At 37.4% G+C, this 23933-nt stretch overlaps 1 protein-coding gene across 3 annotated transcripts in view; it reads right to left on the bottom strand.

The window, feature by feature from the left end:
• Window positions 1-1782: 1782 nt before the first annotated feature.
• The window catches only part of Hnf4g (hepatocyte nuclear factor 4 gamma), a 131487-nt gene continuing 109336 nt past the window's right edge, over window positions 1783-23933 (bottom strand). For all 3 annotated transcript variants that reach the window (XM_060385805.1, XM_060385806.1, XM_060385804.1), the window contains 8 exons: window positions 21901-21995; window positions 19139-19245; window positions 17584-17739; window positions 14378-14465; window positions 9846-9998; window positions 9502-9738; window positions 8501-8623; window positions 1783-4381 (listed from right to left, as the gene is read on the bottom strand). In XM_060385805.1, coding sequence (XP_060241788.1) covers window positions 4260-4381; window positions 8501-8623; window positions 9502-9738; window positions 9846-9998; window positions 14378-14465; window positions 17584-17739; window positions 19139-19245; window positions 21901-21995 — 1081 coding nt within the window. In that variant the 3' untranslated portion in view covers window positions 1783-4259. The remainder of the gene's footprint in view (window positions 4382-8500; window positions 8624-9501; window positions 9739-9845; window positions 9999-14377; window positions 14466-17583; window positions 17740-19138; window positions 19246-21900; window positions 21996-23933) is intronic.

Genomic DNA, 23933 nt, shown 5'->3' on the forward strand with positions numbered 1-23933 from the left:
TGAACAAGTCTTTGTTTTCGTTTCTATTTTGACTTCAAGGTAGGAGATTCTCTCTTCTAACTTTTCCTATATTTTCTTGGTGAGTCTTGACCCTGAGGTTTCTGTTAAAGTTCCTAAATTTTTCATTTCCAGGTTTACCTTTATTGATACTATTTTCACTTTCAAGTCTTGAACTTGTTAGGCCCCAAAGGAACTCAAGACAAATGGCTAACTGTGCTGCTGACTAGCATACCAAAGTTCACATGACCAGAAACTAGTTGAGAAGGAAAGGGCTTATTTGGCTTGCATTTCCACATCACTGTTTATTATCAAAGGAAGTCAGGACAGAAACTCAAACAGGGCATGACCCTGGAGGCAGGAACTGATGAGCAGGCCATGGATGATTACTGCTTACTGGCTTATTCCACAAGGCCTGTTCAACTTCATTTATTATAGAACCAAAGATCTGCAGCTTGGGGCTGGCCCCATTCAAATGGGTGGGACCCTTGGGATCCTCACTATCAATCTTCAATTAAGAAAATGCCCTATGGGCTTGCCTACAGCTCAATATTATGGAAGCCCTTTGTCAATTAAGCCTCTCTTCCCTCTTGTCACTCTAGCTTGTGTCAAGTTGACATAAAACTAGCTAGTACTTCTGGTATTTCAAACTCTTTCAAAAGGTTTAAGAACCATGTAGTCAGGCTTATCACAGCATGGGTCCATTTTTCTATATTAATTACTCCTTCACTGCTATGCTAATGTACTTTTTCAGTAAGGAAGAATTCATTCTGGATTGTAGTTTGTGGTTAGCTCAAACTGCCAGAGAAGTCCGAAGCATCAGTAGCTCGAGTCAGCTAACTTATGTTGCATCCACAGTCATTAAAGAGAGAGCAGGAATGCCTCTGCTCAGCAAGCTTTCTCTTTTTTATGCAGTTTGAAACAGAAACCCAAAGAATTGTGCTGACTACCTTCAGGGTTGGTCTTTTCACCTCAATTGACCTAATCTAGATAATTTCTCAAAGGTTCGTTAGAGGCCAGAATAACCCATGCAAGCTAGTGGCCAGAGGCTAACCTCTTAGGTGATTCTAGGTACTGTTTATTTTATAATCAGTATATTAAATTAACCATTACCTTGGTCCTTTTAATTTATAAATTTTGTACCCACAATCTTTAAATATAAGTACTTAGATAAACTAGTTTGAATTAAATGTTCCTAGCCCCTGAGGACATCTAATAATTTGTCCCATAGTGGTGGTGCAGTTTGGGTAGGTTTTGGAAGTATGACACTACTGGAGAAAGTTTGTCACTAGTGGGTAGGCTTTGAGAGTTTAAAGAGTCTTCGGTTTTTGTGCCTCTCATCTCACTACTACAAAGGTCAGGCTTGACACCATGCCTGCCACTTATTCCTCTGGAACCATAAGGCCAAATAAACTCTTCCTTCTATAATTTGCCTGGATTTTCTGATTCATCATAGAAATAGAAAAGTAGCTAATACAATAGGTTAGCAATTTATGAGCTGAGACATGTGCACAAAAAGTGAGATGTTTAGGAGATCCAAGATCATTTATGCCAATTATGAGTACCAAATCAGAAATCAAACACAGCTATAAAATAGAGGTTTATATGTATGAATGATCTTTTACAGCAGAGTGCAAGTCTGTGATTACTTGGAGAAGTACTAAAAATTAGTCTTTCCTTCCACTACAAGTAGTGTCTAAAAACCACCCATATCAATATAATGCAATGACTATATGATTATAATGTATTTCCAAAATTATAAAATTTATTTAAAATACTACTGAATTTCAGTTAATTTTCTCAGTTTTTATTTATAAAGCCAAGTAAAACAAATATCACAGTTTAGAAATATTTTAATCTCACTGTAATTCAACATTTAAAAAACTATTCATTTCTGATTTTCAACAATGAAATTTATAAAAATAATTTCGCATTTATAAAATGAATTGTTATTTTACAATAAATTATTTATATCTGTCACTTGAAAAAAATGTATTGTATAACAGTAATAACTTTTCTTAACAGTATCTGGATAGTTTGCTGAAAGCATCAGTTCTTCTTTATCCACTATTTCTGGCAGTTCAGTATATAAAAATACTATATTACAAATACCCTGACTGTAGTTTTTCAAACAAAATAATTAACAATATTTTTTCAAAACATACCTGGTCAGTAAATCATTATGGATATATCATTCACCAAAAATAAATTTTATGTTTTGCATTTTAAAATTATTTGCTATGGTATTAAATGTCCATATGCCTCCTCATTTATGTGGAAATATAGCCACAAATATGATGATATGCAAAGGTGGGAATGCTGGCAGGTGAAGAGGTCATGGTACTTACACGAATGAGAATCCTGTTCCTAGAAAAGAGGTCCCCTGAGAGCTATCTCACAAATAACTATCTATAAATCAGAGAGAGAGAATCTGATAGTTCTTTATCTTAGGCTTCCAACATGGACAGCTATGAGAAATAAATTTCTCTTGTTTATTTTTCTCAGTTCCATATAGTTTGTTATAGTCCAGATATATGAATTTTTTGACTTTTAGAAGAATAACATTAAACAAGTAAACAAAAAGCTACAGGTGATATTTGTGGTCATGAAAATTAGTAACTTGCTTATTTCGTGAAACAAGAGTAAATTTTCAAAATATTAAAATAATTTAGGAACTCTTTCTCTCCCTTCCCTTTCCTTCCATCAATGTTACAGTTTAATTTCACAAGGATAACAACATTTGAATAAATACAATTGAGTCTGTGAAATCACTGATAGCTGTCACATCACATTTAGAGCCAAGATTGTTAATATCAAATGGAATCTCTATACCTGTAGATAGATGGAAGGTCTGACTCATAATCTGAGAATCTGGAGAACTCTAACCCAAAATCTCACAGTTTCAGATACTGTTTTTCTTTTAATATATGTTCAATTTTACATTTTTATATAACTATACATCTATATATTCAACTTTCTTCTTTGCTACTTCAGTAAACATAAGAGAGGGAAAGAAAAAATAGGCAGGAAGTAAGAGAGCTTTTAAAAGAAGCCCCAGCTCTAGGTGATCACAAGTAGTTGGGGCTACATTTCAGTCTAGAATTAGATGTTTAGCATATTTCTACATTGCAAAAAATCACTAAGTCATCAAAATCAATCTAGTATCAATTAAACTTCTTAAGAATTTTAGGAGACGTGAGGATCACAAAAGGTACAACACTGGTCTCTTATCCTCAATGCAAATAATGCAGACAATTGCATATTTGTTATTTACATTCATGAGTACCATGACAGATAATATTCCATCGTCAGTCATTGTATGTTTTCAAAACCAGACCGCAAGCATTGCATGTGTCCTTTTGTGACACAATCTCATTAAAGCCCACCAGAGCTGGGTTTGAACAAATGTGTTCAATGGCTTGTTCCCCAGCATTCTTTCTCCCAGATTTGTATAACTTGAACTGGCATGGGTCCCTATAGAAAGAATCTCCTGGCTTCCAAAAGAACTGGGTGTGGGGACTTGCTAAGTTCCAATGAATGGATGACTTTCCAGATTTGCCAGGAGTAAGAAATGAATGTCCCTTTTGGTTGAGCCATGGTTTATTATTTCTTTGTTTAGCTTTGGCTTGTTTGCCACCTGAAAGAAAAAAAACATGTCTTCCCATAGCAGACATCTTCAAAAGCTGTCACAATGCAGAGACTATCCAGTCATCTTTACAATGGTGTTAGTTCTCTGAATTTTACATAAGCACATTTACTGCTGGCCACAGCAGGCCCTGATATAGTCCCCTTCAAGAAACACTCTATTCTATAGCTACAGCTTTCCTTTTCTAATCTTCAAGTTTACAATTTATTAAAAACAACGCTTGGTTGAATTTTATATTAACTGGCGTTTATAATCTACTCTTAACCAAAAATAACTGCATCACACCACAACAAAGCAATTATTTACAGATTTAAATTAATATTATGAAAAACAATGGAAGTCGTACATAAGATCCCAGTGGTTTGAGCACAGTGCAGGGACAATTGGAAACAAAACACTATAAAACAACTTCAAATTTAAATATACAAGGGTTGCATGTGAAAGGTTTACAGCGACAATAAACAAAATGTGTTTACAAACAAGAAAATAGGTTACCATCTTACAACAGCACCATGAAGAAGCCTTGCCTAAAAGAAGGCAAAAACCGCCATCCTGAGACATTTCAATATCAACGTGTTTCACATTTATGCAATGCCATTCAGAAGCAAGTAGGTTCTCACAACTGCTTTTGTTTAGAGAGGGGCTGGTGTGAAATGACAGAAGCTTGGTTTGCAGTGATTTTGTACTGTTCTTGCCCAGAGCCTTGGGGTGGGGAAGGGAGTGGGGTTTCTGGAGTTGCTGAAAAGGAAGCAGAAAATTGTATATGATAGTAGCAGCCACCCTGCATCACCACTCAAAGTCCTACATAATGTCAGCATGCATTATTAAATTCTGAATAAAAGGTCACATGTAAAGTATTGATTTGTATAATGAATTATCAGGCCACTGACATACTAATGCAGGGTGCTCTCACCCTCCCTTTCCTAATACAGCTAAACAATGATAGATGATCATGCTGAACAATCTATTCTCACTTCAGGATGTTTCCTGCCTGTCATAATAACATTTATGAATACTAAGTTTTCTATCACACCAAGAAGGAAGAATTTGGTGAAGAGAATTAATAGCATGTTGATTTCTCCTAATATTAACAAACAATCTTATAAAATCCACAGTCAAGATATACATAAGATGAAAATATTTGGCTTGCAATTTCACAAGTTCATACATATTAGATTATCTAAGAATTAATGTTCAGTTACTTTACAAGGGTTCTGAGATCTAAGCTGTGGTCAGCAGCTTCTGCATTATGCTAGTCTGTTGTTTCACAATTCTATTACAATTGACCTGCCCTGGCCCTTCCCCTTCAGTGCTAAGAATTAGCCCGTGTAACGGAATAGAAAGTAATTGAATATTAAAAATTGAAAAAAATTTTGAAATGTAATTTGAGTATTTTATTGGTGTAGGAAAGTATTCCTTCTTATTGTGAAATTTTACTATATTGAAAAATAATCTACAGGAGATTCTTTAATTTTAGAAAACAAAATATATGATAGAACTAACAGGAAGTATCTGCTCACGTAATAAACTTTATAGATTTTTTTCAGTTTTAAATGAATGTCTATAAAAACAAGAACAATCTCCTTTTGGTTGGTACTCATTAATACTTTATGTTATTGCTAAGCATGGATTAGCAGTTACTTCAAAATATGACATTTTTAATGTAGCTTGGTTGAACATAAATATGGAGATTTGGTACTTAAATTATTCCTTGACATTTAGAATAGATTAAAAAGTTTAGGGGTCTTCCCTAAAGACCAAGAAAACCCTGAATTTTTTAGTTAACATGTTTAATTTCCTGCTTTACATATAATAGGAACAGTTTTAGGCAAGCACAAAGAAATCTAAGTTTTCCTTAACAAGCAAGTCTCATAGACAAGGCTCTGAACAGAGAAAAAGAATGGAATAGTGATGATGCATTTCATAAATGATGAACACTAGCATTTTAAACATGAAGGAATCTCACACAGTCATCTTATTAAACTCTTACTTGATAGGAAGATCCCTATGATGGTTAATAGATCCTTATGATGGTTAATATGTTACTAATGTGTTTTGATTTCTGAGTTTATAAATAACCAGATTCTAAAAGACAGAATTCTCCCTGTCATAGTGTTGGGCTTTCCTTCTCTTGATACTTGAGCATTTATGAAATGAAATATAGCATTATAAGGGATGAGAGAAAAAGGAATGCATGAGCGAGTATTACTAAAATTCTTGACATACATGTGTTTAAATGTCATAAACAATTATTTTGTTCAATTGATATTTGCCATTTAGAAAGTGTAATAAACACACCATATTATTTCTAACATGTATAGATTTTTTCTGACTCTTTTTTTTATCTGACACCCAATTAACTGTCCACCAGTATTTATTTCTAAAGGACAGAGTAATAATGGGTTTTTCTGTGACCTCAGCTTTCCCTGCCATAGATTGACACTCTAGTGGGACTCCAAAATTGTTTGATTACGTGGAGCATCTGAGCTCACCAACATTATAAATAATTATTAAAGAATATTGTTTATTCAGAAGGCAATGCACATACACATAAAATTATATCACGACAGTTAATGTCAGTGCAGTGAATTCATTGGTTTAGTATTCAGAGGCAACAGATCAAAGGTAAACTTGGCATTAATAGGTACAACCACATAGAAAATGTTTAATGTTTTTGATATGAAACCTTTCTCACAGACCACGTGTTGGTCTAGAAATGGTGGTGTCTGGAGAGTGGTAGGAATTTCAGCTGTGAAGTAAACCTCTGGGGAATGTGTCTGGGTGGTATGCTGTTCCTCACGCACATTGTTTGTTTCTTGGCTGCTCTGAAAAGGGAGGCTCCGCTCTACAAGTCTACAGCCCTTAGCTTACAGTGTTGTCTTACGCCCTTCAAAGTTAGCCAGCTCCTCATAACGGAAACACTGAAACCACACCCTGAAACAAATCTGTGCTGCGGAAGAGTGTCTCTTCAGCTCCACCATAGTGGTGCCACTTGACTAGCATATAGTTGACCAATCAATTCTAGATACCTTTTCAAATAGATCTCCTAACCCTAAAGTAGCTTAGAAGAGTAGACCCTGCATTAAAGCTGCATGAATGGGTGGTTAGTCTAGTCGCCAACAACTGTTTGAATTCTAAAGAAGTTTCATAAGTAGCCTTCCTTTGCACAATTATATGCAGGAATGTTAGTTACCATAGCTTTCGTTAAAACGCACTACTCTTTCAATATGATTGAAGCTCCAGTTACTCTGATAACTTACAATTTTCCATGAATACCTGCATAAATAGAACTTTACTCTCAACCTTCTAAGAAACTACTACCAAATAACAGGTTGCTTAGTGATGAGCCACTGATCACAGTTTATCTTTCTGTCTGTAATGGAGCACTGACATCTTTTACTTAGTTCAGGTAGATGACACAGCATTGAGTTGCCTTCTTGTCTCCCCAGCGATGAACTCAGATAACCATTTATAAAAGCAAATTAGCTGAAAGGAGAATTGACCAAGAGAGATGAAAGGCAGTGAAGAAACAATAAGATATGATGCTGGAAATTGAGTTTTAAATCTACACAGAACTGTAGCAGAAGTTGATCAGCAGATACTATTGCTGCAAATGTTCAAGGCTGTCAACATGCATCTAGGGACTTAGGAAGAGTTGCTTGTTCATGGAAGTGGGGGAAACAATAATGATTTTTAAAAGAACAATGAAGTGAAATCAGCAAAGAAAATAAAAGTCATCACATTCACAGCTACTTCAGAACATTTAACATGGACAAAGATGGGAAGCTGGTTCAGGCTTTTGAAGGAATGAAACTGACCATCTCATGGGCAAATTGCTCTCTTTCTGTTGGAACACAGTCCAGGAACAGAGTCACCTCAGGAGGACTCCGAGTGCTTGTGAGAAAACATCAAGAAAGCCAGGCAAGAGTCTTGTAACCTGTTTCTTCGGAAGGTGGAATTGTTCTTAGAATGGTTTTTGCGCTTCTCTTAGGTGTAGCCAATAGCAGTGTGTTTGCTTCTGATTACTTTCTTTTTCTATTGTTATTTCTTTTTGTTATTATTCAATTAAATACTTAAATTATCCTTTATATACCTCTATGGCAAAACAAAACATGATTTTACCACATGTGGCTTGTCCTTGTGGTTTTATTCAGCTTGAACTCATGAGATCTTTACTCAGTGACCTTTCTTCACCCTCAGAGCCTCAGGAAGGCTCTAGATAAAGTTGGCTCTTACATGAGACTTTAGTCCACCTCATTTGTTGGCCCCATTCTTCCAGGTGGTGCCACCCCCTAAACCGGCCACACATTCTAATGTAAGAAAGCAGCAAGGACCATCCAAACTGCTGAAATGTGTTAGTTCTCACTGCTTCTGATCCCTTAAAACTACCTAAATCATATCACAAGTTAATTTTTTCAATTTTTTTCTACACATTTTTAATCTATAGTAAAGAGTCCTTAACATTTTTTTCCAATTTTAAAGGTCATCAGCAACTATAATTTTCCTGATATTAATTACAGTTTATTGATTTGGTTACAGCATATATGGCTATTTGTATGGCCCTACACCAACATGAAAGCAGTAACAAAGGCATATGCTTTATACCTCCCAGACTTATAGTAAAACAAAATTTAAGTTTTTACACCTTCAGTTCGGAATGTAAATTCACACCTAGCGAGAGTAAGTCATGAACCTAGTTTTTTTCAGTCTTACACAGCTAAGTATAGCAGAAGAAATTGTACCCAAGGCTTGTAGTTTCTGGGAACTAACAATTTCCAATCCTAAGTAATAATTTTCCCCAAATAAATACACTTACGAAATGTCACTTACAGCAGGACATTTTCCCCAGATACTTACAGATTTGGTCTGTATGAACCAGTGTGGACATGGGTCCTAAAAGTATAGTTTGGCCAGTTAGTGGATCCTGAGACAGATGTGGGTGCATTGGGTGATGGAGATGGCCGCCATCGTTGGCAGCACCTGGAGAAGACACAGAGATACTTGCATTAGTGATATTTATGGAAAACAGGCCTTTACCTTGATGCACATTGCCAGTGACAGTTTAAATATTGCTATTTGCAAAGTACTTTTGGAAAATTCAAAAACAAGTGGAGAGAACTACATCCATGTTAAAGACAATGTCAGCTTTCATGGTGCATTGGAGAGAGATGAATGCTGTATTATAATGTGGAGTATTAATAATAGGCCTTGTATGCTGCTTCCTGGAATCATTAGGTTTTCTGCCTGTTGTTAAGGCAATTCCAAGAATCACTTACCTCAAGTTTATAGTATTTGGAATCACCCTAATAGCATGAACAACTTTTATTTCAGAAAGATATCATTAAGAACACATTAAGTACCAGAAAACTAAAAATAAATACAGTGACTTTACAAGGAAATTTAATCTAAATCAGAATATAAAATAATTATTCCTTAACTTATTCCTGACATTTATTGCAGCCCTGAAGTCTCTCTCTCTCTCTCTCTTTCTCCTCCCTCCTCCCTCCACTAGTTTATGTCAATTAATTCCTTTAGCAGCAGAATGTTCATTTTAAAGCCATTTGATTCATATATGGGCTACGCAGCGATAAACTCTTTTCTCCGAGTTTTAAAGAAACTAGAGATCATAAAAACCAACACCAAAACCAAAAAAAAAAAAAAAAAAAAAAAAAAAAAAAAAAAAAAAACCCACAAAACAACAACAACAGAAAAACTACACTTCTCAATGCCCTCAAAGCAGGGAATAAATTCTATTTACCACACGGGGAAGGCTATGAGGGTTGACGCCAAAGGGGCTGCACCCACCTGCCAAGGGCAGGACGGCCGAGCAGTAAGAAAAAGCACCCCAGGGCACTCACCACCCAGCAACATTTCCTGAAGGAGGTTGTCGATCTTGACCATGCCGAACAGTTTGACGAACTGGATCTGCTCGATCATCTGCCAGGTGATGCTCTGCAGCGTGGGCAGCAGCAGCAGCAGCTCCCCGAACCTGCCGCGGGAGTCGTACTGCCGGTCGTTAATGTAGTCCTCCAGGCTGATCTGCACCTGGAACCGCATGCCCTTAATTTTCACAGGGTCGCTCAGTCCCTTTGCATCTGATGAGAGAGTAAACAGGGGCACACGCAGGTCAGTGAAGGCTTTCGGGTGAAAAGGAGTAGTTGATCATCACTGATATACTGATCTTTCCACTTGGAAAACAAACCTGGGTCAAAAAACACAATGGCCTTCAAGCACGCGTACTCATTGTCATCCACCTGGATCTCTTGGAAAGGTCTGACCAGCTCATCCAGAACTCGGTTGGCCACACGGCTGACTTCGACTTCACAGCTGTTACGGTGAATAACGTAGTTGTTTCCTGAGAGAGAAAGAAGAATGAGCCACCGTCTCGGCTGGACTGTTGGACGGTGTTTGCCTCAGCGTTGGAAATGGTCTCTTCTGGAAGGGACTGTGTCTGCTCTTACACATTCCTGGAGAACTGAGTTAGTGAGGCGAGAGCGTCAGAGCACTTGATCGATAATGATAATGTGTCCACTTGCGTTTTAACAGCCTCAGTCACTGGCGATAACAGAAAAGTACAGACTCATAACCAGCTAATAATTGACAGGGGAGAATCGACCGATAATGATTAGCCTTCGCCTGTGTCAGGCCTCTATTAGTGCCTCGCTCATTAAGAGAGTAACACAAATCCTAAAGAATCCTCCTTGCTAACAGTGGATTAAAACCAACGTGCTTTGGTGCTCTTGGACTAAGAACCCATCAGATGCAGTTTAAATGAGCTTAAACATGGGGTCGGGCAGTGGGGAGGGAAATTAGCATGTGCGTTGTCATGAGTTGCCTCATTGAGAGTATAGTGCATCTTCTTGAGTTCTTTCTTGTTAATTTGGGGGTGTGGTGAGGATGCATAAGTCCAGGCCTGTGATAGACTCAACATGTGCATAGAAGTTAGAGGATAACCTCTCCTTCCATTTTGTTTAACACAGGATATATTTGTTGTTGCATGCTGTGTCCCAGGGTCCTTGAGCATTCAAGGAGTCTCCCTTTTCAGCCTGCCATCTCTTGGTTTCAATAATGGGCCTATAGATGTATACTATAGCACCTGACTTTACATGGGATTTGGGGGTTTGAATTCAATTTCTAACAACTGTGTGACAGAGCTATTTCTACTTAGCCATCTTTCCAGCCTCCTTTTCCTTGCTGTGCGCATGGATTTTATATCAACTTTACTCAAGCTACAGTCCCGTGAGAAGAAGGACCCTCAACTGAGAAACTTCATCCATAAGAACTGTCTCTAGGTAAGCCTGTTAGGAACTTTCTTTCCCTTTTTTTTTCAGTTTTTATTCATTTATTCATTTTACATCCCGGTAGTAGGCCCTTCCCTGTTTCCCCTATCCCACTTCCCTTACTCCTCAGAGAAGGGGAGCCCCCTACCCACCCACCCCAGCCTATCAGGTCACATCAGGTAGCCCTGCTAGGGGAAAGTGATTGAGAAGCAGGAAGCAGAGTCCATGTCAGAGTCAGCCCTTATTCCCCTTACTAGGGAACCCATAGGAGGACAGAGCTGCCCACCGGCTACATCTGCATAGGGGCCCTAGATCCAGTCCATGCATAGTCCTTGGTTGGGGCTTCAGCCTCAACAGACCCACCTGGGCCCTAGTTAGCTGGCTTTGTTCGTCTGCTTGTGAAGCTCCTGCCCCTTCTGGGTCCTTCTAACCTTCCCCCCAACTCTTCTACAAGACACCCTGAACTCCACCCAATGTTTGGTTGTGGGTCTTTGCATATGTTCCAATCAGGTGCTGGGTGGAGTCACTCAGAGGACACCTATGCTTGGCTCCCAGAGCGTCATTAATCATGTAGGCTCCTAGGAAGATATGAGGGTGACTCTAGCTGAGACTCCTAGTAATATGGTCAAGCAGACTGAACTAAACTAGACAGGACTCCTGGTGGAGGGAGGGGAACACCAATCTACCCACAAAAACTTTGACCCAAAATTTGTCCTGCCTACAGGATGGGCAGGGACAATAATAAAGCAAAGACTGAGGGAATATCCAGTCAGTGACCGGCCCAACCTGAGACTCACCCCTTGGGAGACAGCTGAACCCTGATACAATTAGTGTTAGGCATTTTCTTAACTAGTGGCTGACGTGGGAGGGCCCAGCCCATTGTGGGTGGTGCCATCCCTGGGATATAGCCCTGGGTTCTATAAGAAAACAGGCTGGGTAAGTCATGGCAAGGAAGCCAGCAGGCAGCACCTCCCCCCCTTCCCCCATGACTTCTGCACTAGCAGCTGCTTCCGGGTTTCTGCCCAGCTTGAGTTCCTGGCCTGATGATCAGTGATGATCATTGGAATGGATGCATAAGCAAAACACACCCTTTGCTTCTCAAATTGCTCTTGGTCGGTGTTTTATCACAGAAATAGAAACCTTAACTAAGACACTTGGTTTCTTTAAATAGAGTTGACTTGAAAAAATTTTACTGAACAGAATTCAAGGGAGTTCAGAAATTTGGTAGAGCAGGACCACCTAATTCCTCTAGATCTTTCTACCTTACACATTCCCTGGTTATAATATGGTAAACATTTACTATAGATTCTCAAATAAACTTATATTACTATTTTCTGATGTTATATGAAAAAGTATATTTTTAATTACTTCACTGCAGGTGGATCTAATTAAATCTTGATCTAATTAGATGTAACAGATCCTGACTATCTCTCAAAGGCTTATGCATTAAATTCTTGAACTGCAAATTACAGTATCACTAGCAAGTCGTGAAGCCTTTGAAGTTGGGGCTCAGAGGAAGGCAGTAATGTCCCTGAAAGTGTGCTCTTTTTATTTTAGTTTTTTTTTTATACGTGTGGGTTTTTGGCGTGCATGTCTCTCTGTGCAGGACACATGTGCTTGGTACCCACAGAATCTAGAAACAGCTGTCAGGTCTCCTAGAATTGGAGTTACAGTTATACACCGTGAACTGTGATGTGAATACTGGGAATCAAACCATGGTCCTCTGGAAGAAGGGTCAGTACTCTTAACCACTGAGCCATCTCTCTGGCCCTGAAGGTGTGTCTTGAATGAAGCATGTAGACACTAGCCGTTTCTTTCTGTCTCCTCTTCTCTCTCTCTTGACATGAAATAAGGAGTGTTCTCTGCTAAACACTCAAAACACACCAAGCATGGTGTTCTGGGCTGTCACAGGCCCAAAACAACCAGGCCAAGCACATATGAACTGACACCTCTAAAACTGGGAGCCACATAAACCTTTCAGCTTTTATAACTCAATTATTTCAGGTGTGTTGACAAAGCTCTGGAAAATTAGCACAAGAATTTCACCATATGTCAGAAGGTACTGCTGGAGTGATAACCTCTCTCCGGGCTTGCATTTCAGCTTTCTTAATATGTGAGGGACTAAAATATTGCATATATTTAAAGTGAACAATGTGATGCTTGCATATACACATACATGGAGAAAGAAATGATTAGCACAGCCACACGAATTATAATATCTATTATTGTATGTAGTTATCTTCCTGTCTATGTGTCTTACACTGTCATGGGAAAAGAGCTGACCTAGCTACTAATAAAAAGGCAATCAAGAATAAGGTAGAGGACACAGTGTTTTTCAGGGTATATTGGGAGAAGATTTACAGAGAAGACAGTGTTTATGTGGTTTGGTAGATACACAATGAACTTGTCCAGCCGAAGTCCAGGACACATTCTGACATACCATTATGGTTGAGAATTCCAGGTGTTGGCTGCCTGGCTTCTCATCAGGATCAAAGTATTCCCTTCATCTATTTCTCCACGGCAGAATTAGCAGGGCAATAAGGTTTTGTTTCAGTGATTAAGTTAGAGGGTGAGTGTTCACACAATGCATTTAAAGCAGAGCATTCGATAAATATTAGCCTTCAATAAATATTAGCTACTCTTAGACTGTGTCCCATTTGTTTACGTTTGGGACCAAAATATCTCTCAGAACCTAATCTTCTGAGTTAGCCAGGACAAGGCTGAGATGATTTTTAGTGAAAACAGTGAGTCTTCTCATGTCCTTTTACCCTTATAACTATACCCTACCATTGCTGCTTCTTACAATGCTACCTACCAAAACATTTCACACACTGCCACCATTTTAATATAATTATTTTGTAGTATACCATAAACAACAAGATCCTGGGAAATAAATATGTTCCTCGAGAGAGTATAAAATAGTTTACTACACATGCTCTGGAAGAGCATGAAAGTACTTTGGCATTCAAGAGTTAGTCATTTAAATTGTTATTCTTTGTCTTTATAAGACTTAAATAGAAGTCAAACTTAGGATTATGGAACAAAATTAATTTCAATGCCTCTCCCCGTTAACTCACGGCACTATGAACTTATATTCAATAAAAAAAAAGAAAGAAAAAACAGGACCAGTGAGACTGCTCAATGGGGAAAGATGCTTGCTGCCAAGCAGGGAGACCTGATCCCCTTTCTAAGACCTGATTCCATTTCTAAGACACACATAATCAAAGAAGAGAATGGACTCCAGAATTTGCTCTGTGACCTTCATAGGCAACACCCCCCCACACACACATACATGCACACACCACCATCACCACCACCACACTAGAGCTAAATGGGGACACATTGGGAAATCGGAGCACCATTTCCCAATGACTGGATGATTTGTACATGCTGAATAGATTCCACATATTAAAAAAATAAAGTATGCTTAATTTCCTCTTTAAAACAATCTTACCCAAAAGCAAAATGTCTTTGTACACCATGGATCTCTTTGTAGCTCCAAGCAGTAAATGTTCTCCGGCATGTGCTCGCAACAGGGCCACCTTAATAAAAGTTTCCAAGTTTAACAATTATTTATAACATATAATAATTAAAAGACTGTGCAAGGTTAGCCTGACTAACAGTGTTCCTTAAGCCCGACTCTTTTCCTGTTTTGTTTTGTCCTGACCTATAACATTTATACATACTTATAATGATTAGGGTTTCCAGGTCCCTATCTTATCACATCAGAAGTGTTTGCTCTGGGGGTATCAGAGAAAAGCAGATCGTGTGTTAGTAAGACAAGCAACTGGATCAGGCTTGCATACACATCTCAGCACTGTGACACTCTCCTGCTTTTCCTGTTTAACCTTGCATACATTTACTAGTAGGCTTGACTTCATTTGTTTTCATATTAAAAAAAATGAAAAACCAAATGTACTCCTGAGAATTAAATGATGAAATATGGATAAAACAAAATTTCCTGCAAATAGTAAATTAAATAAACAAAGCAAGCTACAGGCTTCTAGGGAAAAGGAACACTGATTGGCTTCTGCTTGTTTCTAGATTGGGTGTCTGTCTGACTTGCAACAGTAAACATTCAACTGATTTTTAATCTTACATTCAGTTGCATGTTGGGCCTCATCACTAACAACCAGAGGAATCAAGACAAGTGTAACACATCCCAAATGACTGCTTCCCTTACGTCCCTACGTTCTTCTGCACAGTAGTAAATTTGTGCTGTCATCCAAATATGACTGGAGTGTTCCTCAACTATTAGTGGCATCGTGATGGTTATTAAAATGTAAGGCAAATCCTTCTACTGCTTTTCTTCTCCATGGATTCCACCCTGGCCCAGACTGTCACATGTTTCCCAGACTACTGCAGCACACTCAGTTGCTATTTTAGCTTTCTTGTTACTCCCAGTCCTGCAGCATCTTTGCGTAAGCTTCTCATACAAACATACCACAACTCCGTGAAAATCTTTCCAGTGGCCTCATACTGTCCTTAAAATCAAATCCAGATTCCTCTGTTGTGGCCTCACATGTGACATGAGGTGAGCAGGCATAACCTCCTTTGCCCCTGCCCCCGTCCCTGCTCTATCTTGCAGCACTCACTGTGTGTGCTGCACCGCCTGCCTGAGAACCTTTGAGCATAGCATGCACACACTAGAATTCTTCTCCTTCAACCTTGGCCCCTGCCATTCTTGCTTAGGGTGATGTCTTCTCTGATTCCCATCATAAAGCCGTTCCTTCCAAGTACTCTTCATCCTCCAATGCATCCTTTCCATTTCATAAAATTTCACAGAGCTTATCCCCACCTAGGCAACTGACTCATGATTTGTATATATATTTTTTATTGTCCGTCTCTGCCAACTAGACCACAAAGTTTATGATACCAAGTGAAGCAATCTGCACTTATACTGCAGGATCCCCTCAGATCCTAACTGACACCAGTAGTCTTCTAATAAATAGTCATCTCATGAATTTATAGATGGAATAAACTGAGCTTGGGTCCAGTTTCAAGAACTGTAAAACAGAGATAACACCTACACCACGGAGCTCCTAAAAGAATTAAATAGGATGACATAATTGATCATACATTTGAGAGTTCAGTCCTCAATGTCTTTTCCATAACAGGCATTCACTCACCGTAACTATTAATGTCATGTTGTTAATATTAATGAGAAGCAAACAAAGACTTTTAAACTAGTTTCTAATTTCCAATTTCCCAATGTTTCGACCATTGTCTTTTATATATAACTCAGCAGGTTTTAAAAACGGATGATAATAAAATATAAAGCTGATAAATAGCACAGCCCTACTTATATTGCTTGGGGTGAGACTGGCAGGTTTTAGCAATTTAGCATTATTCACTCTGGCATAATCTTCTGAGGCAAGCTATCTTTATGACATGTCAATAACTGTGACTCACTCCAGGAAGGGAGTTACAAAACACTGGACAACTGATTTCAGTTTTCATGAACCAAGTAAATACCTTCTTTAAAACATACTGTTTTAAAGAAAGAAAGAAAGAAAGAAAGAAAGAAAGAAAGAAAGAAAGAAAGAAAGAAAGAAAGAAAGAAAGAAAGAGAAAGAAAGAGGAAGGAAGGAAAGAAAGAAAGAAAGAAAGAAAGAAAGAAAGAAAGAAAGAAAGAAAGAAAGAAAGAAAGAAAGAAAGAAGAGTAACTGCTGTCTTTCTATAGTGATCCTTCTCCCTTCTGGTGTGTAGATATTTCTCTTTTCCTTGATTTTTACACAGTCACACTTGATTTTTGTTTTGTTTGGCATGTTGTGTGTGTGTGTCAGTGACAACATTGGTCAGAGGGTATATGTACAGGGTTGAACTCTCAGTGTGGTAAATCCTTTCAGGGCAAAAGCAATGGAAATTTTAAGATTATCTTCATCTATGAACAGGTATGCACTCTTTCGAAAGAAAAACTCAGAGTGAGTCATACCCAAGTAAGTCTTTATATACTGATGATAAAAACCCAAGTTTTTAATTATTATTTAAATTTTCCTACTATTAATATGCCAAGTTTAAAAATGTGTACATTAGGGGAAAAAAACTGTATCTTATTTTTTTGTTGTTTTTTTTTTTTTTTCTCTGTGGGTTTCAGATCTGAAACCTATGGCTATTTTACCTGCATCTATATTTCAATACAATAAATTCCAGAATAAAATTGATAGCATAGAAAAATCCTCCATGTTACTTGAATCCACAAAGACACCATCACATCCTACTGGGTTTCTGTCTAAGAAGTTGCTACCCTCATTCAGTCCCTTTGGGAAACTCAAGACACCACAACTCACCACTTGTCTCCCCTAAGTTGCCAAACATTTACTCCTCTGATACCCACAAAATCTTATGACTGTGGTTATTTGCTGATGAACTTTCTTCCTCATGTAAATTTTTAAACTCCAAAACAGCAGAAGATTGTCTTAATTAGCTCTTAACCAATCAATAATTTTGTTAGATCCTGACAATGGACAGTTCTCTCTTGACAAAATAAAGGGGTAAAATGATAAGAAAACAAACAACAACAACAACAACAAAAACCTCATTTGTGCTTAGTTCACATAATTCAACCACTGCATTACAAATATAAATCAAAGAGCACAAGAACTAAGCAAATATCGAAAACACTTTTTTAAGGGAGTCGCGATTTCTTCTAAGTCATACCTGATCATCCAAGGGCAGTTCACAGAAGGCAGGGATGTACTTGGCCCATTCCACCAGGACTAAGAGCTGCTGCTTCATAGATTCACAGACATCACTGATGCTTGCGATTTTCTTCAAGTTTATGTCAGTACTCGCACCGGGGCTTGGTACTGTTATCTAACGTTAACAGAATATGGTATGAATTTATCATCGAAACTACCGACTGCCCAATAATTCCTCTTTTACCTTTGATTACATTTATAAACAGCATGGAAGCAATACTTATCATTGTACTTTCATATATATTAAACATTTTTAATCTGAGAAATAAAACCCTTATTGGTTTAAAGCTAAATTGAAAACAGGCGTATATAAATACATGGTCTGAGAGCAGAATTTTATTTTAAATACCATATTTTGTAAAGCAGGTTAGGGTTTTAGAGGACTTTTGCAGTTCAAACTGGCAACATGAAGAAACTGAGAGTAACCACAGGAAATGATTTTTACTTAATTAAATTTCTGTAAAATCATTTTTAACCACAGGTTCATGTGTGTACGTGTGTGTTCATGTGTGTATTAGTCATGTGACCCCAGATGTTTCCTCACAGCACCCCTTTAAGTCATTCTTTAAATGCTTTATTGGACCATCAAGTAATCTTCAAGTAATAGTGATGATAATGGGATGTTAACCTCATCATATTACTCCTGCGTTATCAAGAACGAAAGTAGACTCACTGCCTCCTTAGAAGACCTGATTAACTACTTAGCTATTTCATAACTTGCTTTGGCGTAAACACCCTGAACATTTCCAATAAAGGCAATCTTAAAATAAACTCTTTTCAAAAGATTGTATATCAGACTCAATGATTGTTTTTATGTGTAAAATGAATGATTTATCTTTTTAACTTTTAATGCCTGATATTTTTATTTTATTTTCATTTCTTTGGTTGGATTCTTTTTTAGCCTTGGCTTTTCCGGGATCTCTGTCCATAGATCAGGCTGACCTCTAACTCATGGAGATCCACCTGCCTCTGCTTCTGAGTGCTGGGACTAAAGGTATGTGCCACTTCTGCCCAGCCTGATACTCTTATTCTAAAATTTGAAAATAATGAAATTTACCTTTTTCCCTATTTCCTGAGTTTTGCCTTTAATTCTCATCAAAGCACTTGTTCCCTAAAAAGAAGGTGAGTTGACTGCTTGATCTCAGACATAAAGTTTAAGAAAAGAATCTGATGACAAATGCCTTCAAAATTGTAGCATATGATTTTAGAGATTTATCCAATAAATACTGCCACTAGAGGATCATGATATCTTTCACATTTACTTGACCTCACAAATAAACTTCCAAACAATCTTACACTGAAATTAATTTCATTTTTCTTTTAAAGATAGTATCTTGTTCAAAAAAATTCAAAACCGAGTCAGCGATTCTCCTACTTCTTTCAAAGTGATATTTTTAAGCTGTTTTAGATTATCTTTAGCAATGAGCACGAAACTATGAACTCAGATTATAGCACTTTGCATTGGCAAACACTGGATTCTGTTCAAAAGGGCCAGTGCTGGGGGCGGAGCATACCTGGCGAGACCTGACCTCAGCTTGCGCCAGAGTGTTGATGGAGGGGATGTTGCTGCCATCGAATGTGCTTCTTCTAGTACTTATTCTGTCACGCTCATTTTGCACGGCTAAGGGAAGAAAACCACAGAGATTTATCAGTTATATCTCTAACCTGGACTATGATGTAGAGTTGGAGATAAGGAAAATAATGCAAGTTCAAAAGGCAGAAAGTAAGACTTTTCTTTTTTCCTTTTCCTTCTTGAGCCACTCTCAAAGGTAAGAATAGCCAACCTTGTCAGCAGAGTTCGTAAAATATGGTTGCTTAGACTTTGTGATACGATGCATGCTGGGAACTCTGCAAAATTCGTTTTGACATGGTATGTTTTTAATAAGATGGTTTTTCTATTCTCTCAAAGCTAATAAGACGGTAAGGTAACTTGAGGAAGAAGACTGTCAGGTCAAAGATAGTAACAGAGTCACTGACAGAAGATATGAGTCATGGATTCTTTTCTTTCTTTCTTTTTTTTTTTTCTTTTGGTTATATTTGAGACAGGGTTTCTCTGTGTAGCCCTGGCTATCCTGGATTCACTCTGTAGACCACTGGCCTCAACCGCAAAGATCCAGCTGCCTCTGCCTCCCCAGTGCTGGGACTAAAGGTGTGTGCCACAACACCTGACCCATGTCATAGATGCTTAAATTCCTATTTTCTTTTAACTATAAAATAATACCAAAAGAGAAAGTAAATTTGTTGTAGTTAAGATGGTTTTAAGCAAATCTGAGACCTTAATAAAGCTATATTTACAGTCATTACTTTCAGAAATCATTGTATAATATGAGGTATCTAAGAATATGGAGGCCTAAATACCTGTTTTACAGAAAGATAAAATAATTCCGTACATTGAATAATATGTCTCCAGGAGAGAGGTAGATCTGCTTCCTTGATTCAGAAGGAAAAGAATAAATGATGCACATGTCCTAAACACTTATTGAAAACCAAACTTTTAAGCATAATAAAAAGGGGGCAAGAAACCCCATAAATTTGCATGAATGTTAATGTAAAAATAAATTAATCAACATAGTCAAATTTGAATACTCAGGACAGAAAATGATCTTCTGTTAACCAGAGACAAGAAAAACAAGAGGTCCTCAAGTACTTAGGCTTATGTTATAATCAGTTCTGTTGAAAAATATGATGATATCAAACTACCAATATTTTTCTCCAGCAAAGAAATCCATAAATTTCTACATGAATGTCACAGAGACCTAATTGTGGCAAATCTGTTAAGTTAGCAGAAAAAATAGTGGCATTTTTGCTAAAGAAAGAGACATCTTTAGGGTGATTCAATTATTTAGTATTTCATCTTAAAAAGCATACTTACTAGTAGCTTATTTTTAATGGTTTTCCACTTAGGTAGAAATCCATATGAAAGGATGAAAAAATAAGTTCCTCTTTTTTAATAAATTCTTTATTATGATAATACATTACAAAAACACTGAAACATATCACAAACATTTACAATGCCTTCACTGCTCTCAATTTTTACATAAATCCATGTTTTTGTTTCCATTTAATTAATACTAATAAGAAGATGTATTATTTATTGAAGTTAGATTATCAATTTTTAAACTCTAAAGTCACTTTGTGATCTATTTAGTAAAATCAAACTTGTTTTATGAACAGTAGAAGACGTAATTTTACTATTTTCAAAGGTAATTTTATTTCGTAAATTGTCAAGACTCAAACAGGAAATGCAGGCTTGGTGTTGTTTAGAGTTTTATTAGGGAAAGAAGTAATCTTTGAGTAATAAGGGAAAAGGATATTGATAAATTACGTATTTATTCCTATCAACTACATAATGGAGCTTTTAGAAAATTAGCTATATCATATTTGTGAAAGGATAAATCGTCTCTTTAATTTAGAGAGCTTTACTTTTGTAATATTCTTCTGAGATGCGAAGCTCAATAAAAGCCAAAAAAACTTCCATAATTTTAAATTATTGAGTTAAGAGAAAATATGTATTTAATATATTTTATGTTTCTGCAGTATTGTGATTTGATTTAACTTTTTAAAAAAAGTTTGTAATATGCTTGTCAGAAAACAGCTCTTTACATATCACAAACATGGGCTCAGAACAAATTACAGGTATTTGGTCTTACAGCTGTTAAACTTGCCAGATGTTTGGGATGTATAATGTAGTTTTCTCTAACCATATCAGAATGAGAAAAGATAAAATGAGACGACTTAACATGATAAAAATAAAACCAGTGTACACTAAATACCATATCTGTACTACTTCTGTTACCGAATAGAATATGAGGGTCTCAAGATGGAGGATTATCTTGTCTATCATGTTTGCAATTCAAAAATCAGTATCTGAAAGAGTGTTTGGGAGACAGCAATGTCCCATGAATGTTTTTAAATAGAGGAATGCGAAAAAAGATAATATATAGGTGATGTTCGCGAGATAAGTAAAGATACCCCAGCACTCCTCAGAATGAAAATTCCGTGTACAGTATATTCATAGCTTTAATCTATACATAGATTTCGCCTATGGACAGGATGCCTTTAGATATCAGGGCAGATAATCACAGTTCCACCACTTACTAGCTGTACGTCCTTGGGCCAAATTCCTTAACTAGGACCCCTGACAGATTTCCCATTAATGTACTGAGGGAAATCAGGGCTTATTAAATAGGCTATTGTGATTAATGAGAATGTTTGCACATTGTTATCACTTTTCATCAATAATCGCAATTATCATCATCATTATTATTACTATTACCTTCTTTTTTCATTCCTGCTCTAAAACACTTTCTTAATCGACAGTATCTACATTGATTTCTTTTGTCCTTGTCAACAACACACTGGCGACTGAACCTGTAACAAGAAGCACACATTAGTTCACAGAAACCCGTCATTTATCAAAAAAGCAGAGAAGCAAACAGTAAGACTAAGTAATTACACTCAAATCAGGTTCAATACAAAGCATGAATAAAAATAATTTCCTTTGTGTAAATGTACCACACTTTCTGTATTCATTCCTCCATTGTCCAGATTCTGGCTATTATGAATAAAGCTACTATGAACATAGTTGAGCAAATGTCCTTGTTGTATAGTTCAGCCTATTTCTTATATATGCCTAGGAGTGGTATAGCTGGATCTTGAGGTAGCACTATTGCTAATTTTCTGAGCAAGTGCAGGATTGATTTCCAAAGTTGTTGTACAAGTTTACATTCCCACCTGCAATGGAGGAGGGTCCCCCTTTCTCCACAACCTCTCCAGCATGTGTCCTCCCTTGAGTTTTTGATCCTAGTCATTCTGATGGGTTTAATTAAAAACAAGGATATTGTGAAATTTGCAGGCAAATGGTGGGAACAAGAAAATATCATCCTGAGTGAGATAACCCAGAAATAAAAAGACACACATGGTATGTACTCACTTATAAATGGATATTAGACATATAATATAGGATAAACATACTGAAATCTATAGTCCTAAAGAAGCTAAACAAAAAAGGAGGACCCTAGAGAAGAGTCTGAAACCTCACTCAGAAGGCCAAACAGGATAGATTGTAAGTAGGAGAAGGATTGTAAGTAGGAGAAGACAGGGAACAGGACAGGAGCCTACCACAGAGGGCCTCTGAAAGACTTTACACAGCGGTATCAAAGTAGATGCTGAGAGTCATCGCCAAACTTTGGAAGAAGGGGGAGATAGTAAGACCTGGAGGGGACAGGAGCTCCACGAGTAGACCAACAGAGCCAAAAAATCTGGGCTCAGGGAGTCCTCCAGAGACTGATGAATCAACCAAGGGCCATGCATGGAGAGGACCTAGACACCATGCTCAGGTGTAGCCTATGGGCAGCTCAGTCTCCATGTGGGATTCCCTGGTAAGGAGAGCAGAGGCTGTCTCTGACATGGACTCAGAAGCTGGCTCTTTGATTACTTCCACCTGGCTAGCAAGGTAACCTAAGTAGGCCACAGAGAGAAACAGGATCCAGACAATCCTGATGAGACCTGATAGGCTAAGGTTAGACAGCAGGGGAGGAGGACCTCCCCATTAGTGGACTAAGGGAGGAACTAGGCGGGGAGGGGAAGGACTGGGAGGAGATGAAGGATGGGGATGCACCAGGGATACAAAGTGAATAAACTATGATAAATAATAATAATAAGGAAAATTTTAAAAAAGAAAGAAAAAAAATTCCTAAGAAATTTCACATCTCGTGATTGGTACTTAACATGGCAGTCACCTCTCAGATTGTCTTGATAATAAAATGAAGTTGAATGACTACATCAGTTTGTGCCAGTGTGAATAATTCTGAGTCACAAAAAGTTAAACCTAGCTTTAAAATCTTTGTCATATAAATTTTTGGTGTTTATTGTTAAATGATTTCAGCCTAGTGGACATGAATCATGTTTCATGATTCATACCTCTTCATTTGTGTGGTTATCTCCTCTTAAGTGTTTCTATGCTATTAATTTTAATGACTTGATGTTGGACTGAGATTTACCATAAATATCAAATTACAAGGTATCGAGAAAAGGAGTGAGAATATAACTCCTTAATGATGTGCCCCTTTATTCCCTTTAAAAAGCCTACTGTGGGTAAGATACACGTGTTGATGAAGATGTTAAAAAGTAAAACCTTTATGTCCTGTGGTTAGAATACTAAATATTGCTGCTACATTGCTAAAATGCTTGGCAGTTTTTCACAAAGTTAAACACAGAGCTACATGTAGGACAGAGATGTTTCAAACTGTGCATATACCTAAGAGAAAGGAAACCCTATAGCTAGAGCAGCATTTTCTTTGGTAAGCA

Source organism: Meriones unguiculatus, chromosome 6, assembly GCF_030254825.1.
Source record: "Meriones unguiculatus strain TT.TT164.6M chromosome 6, Bangor_MerUng_6.1, whole genome shotgun sequence".
NCBI lineage: Eukaryota > Metazoa > Chordata > Mammalia > Rodentia > Muridae > Meriones > Meriones unguiculatus.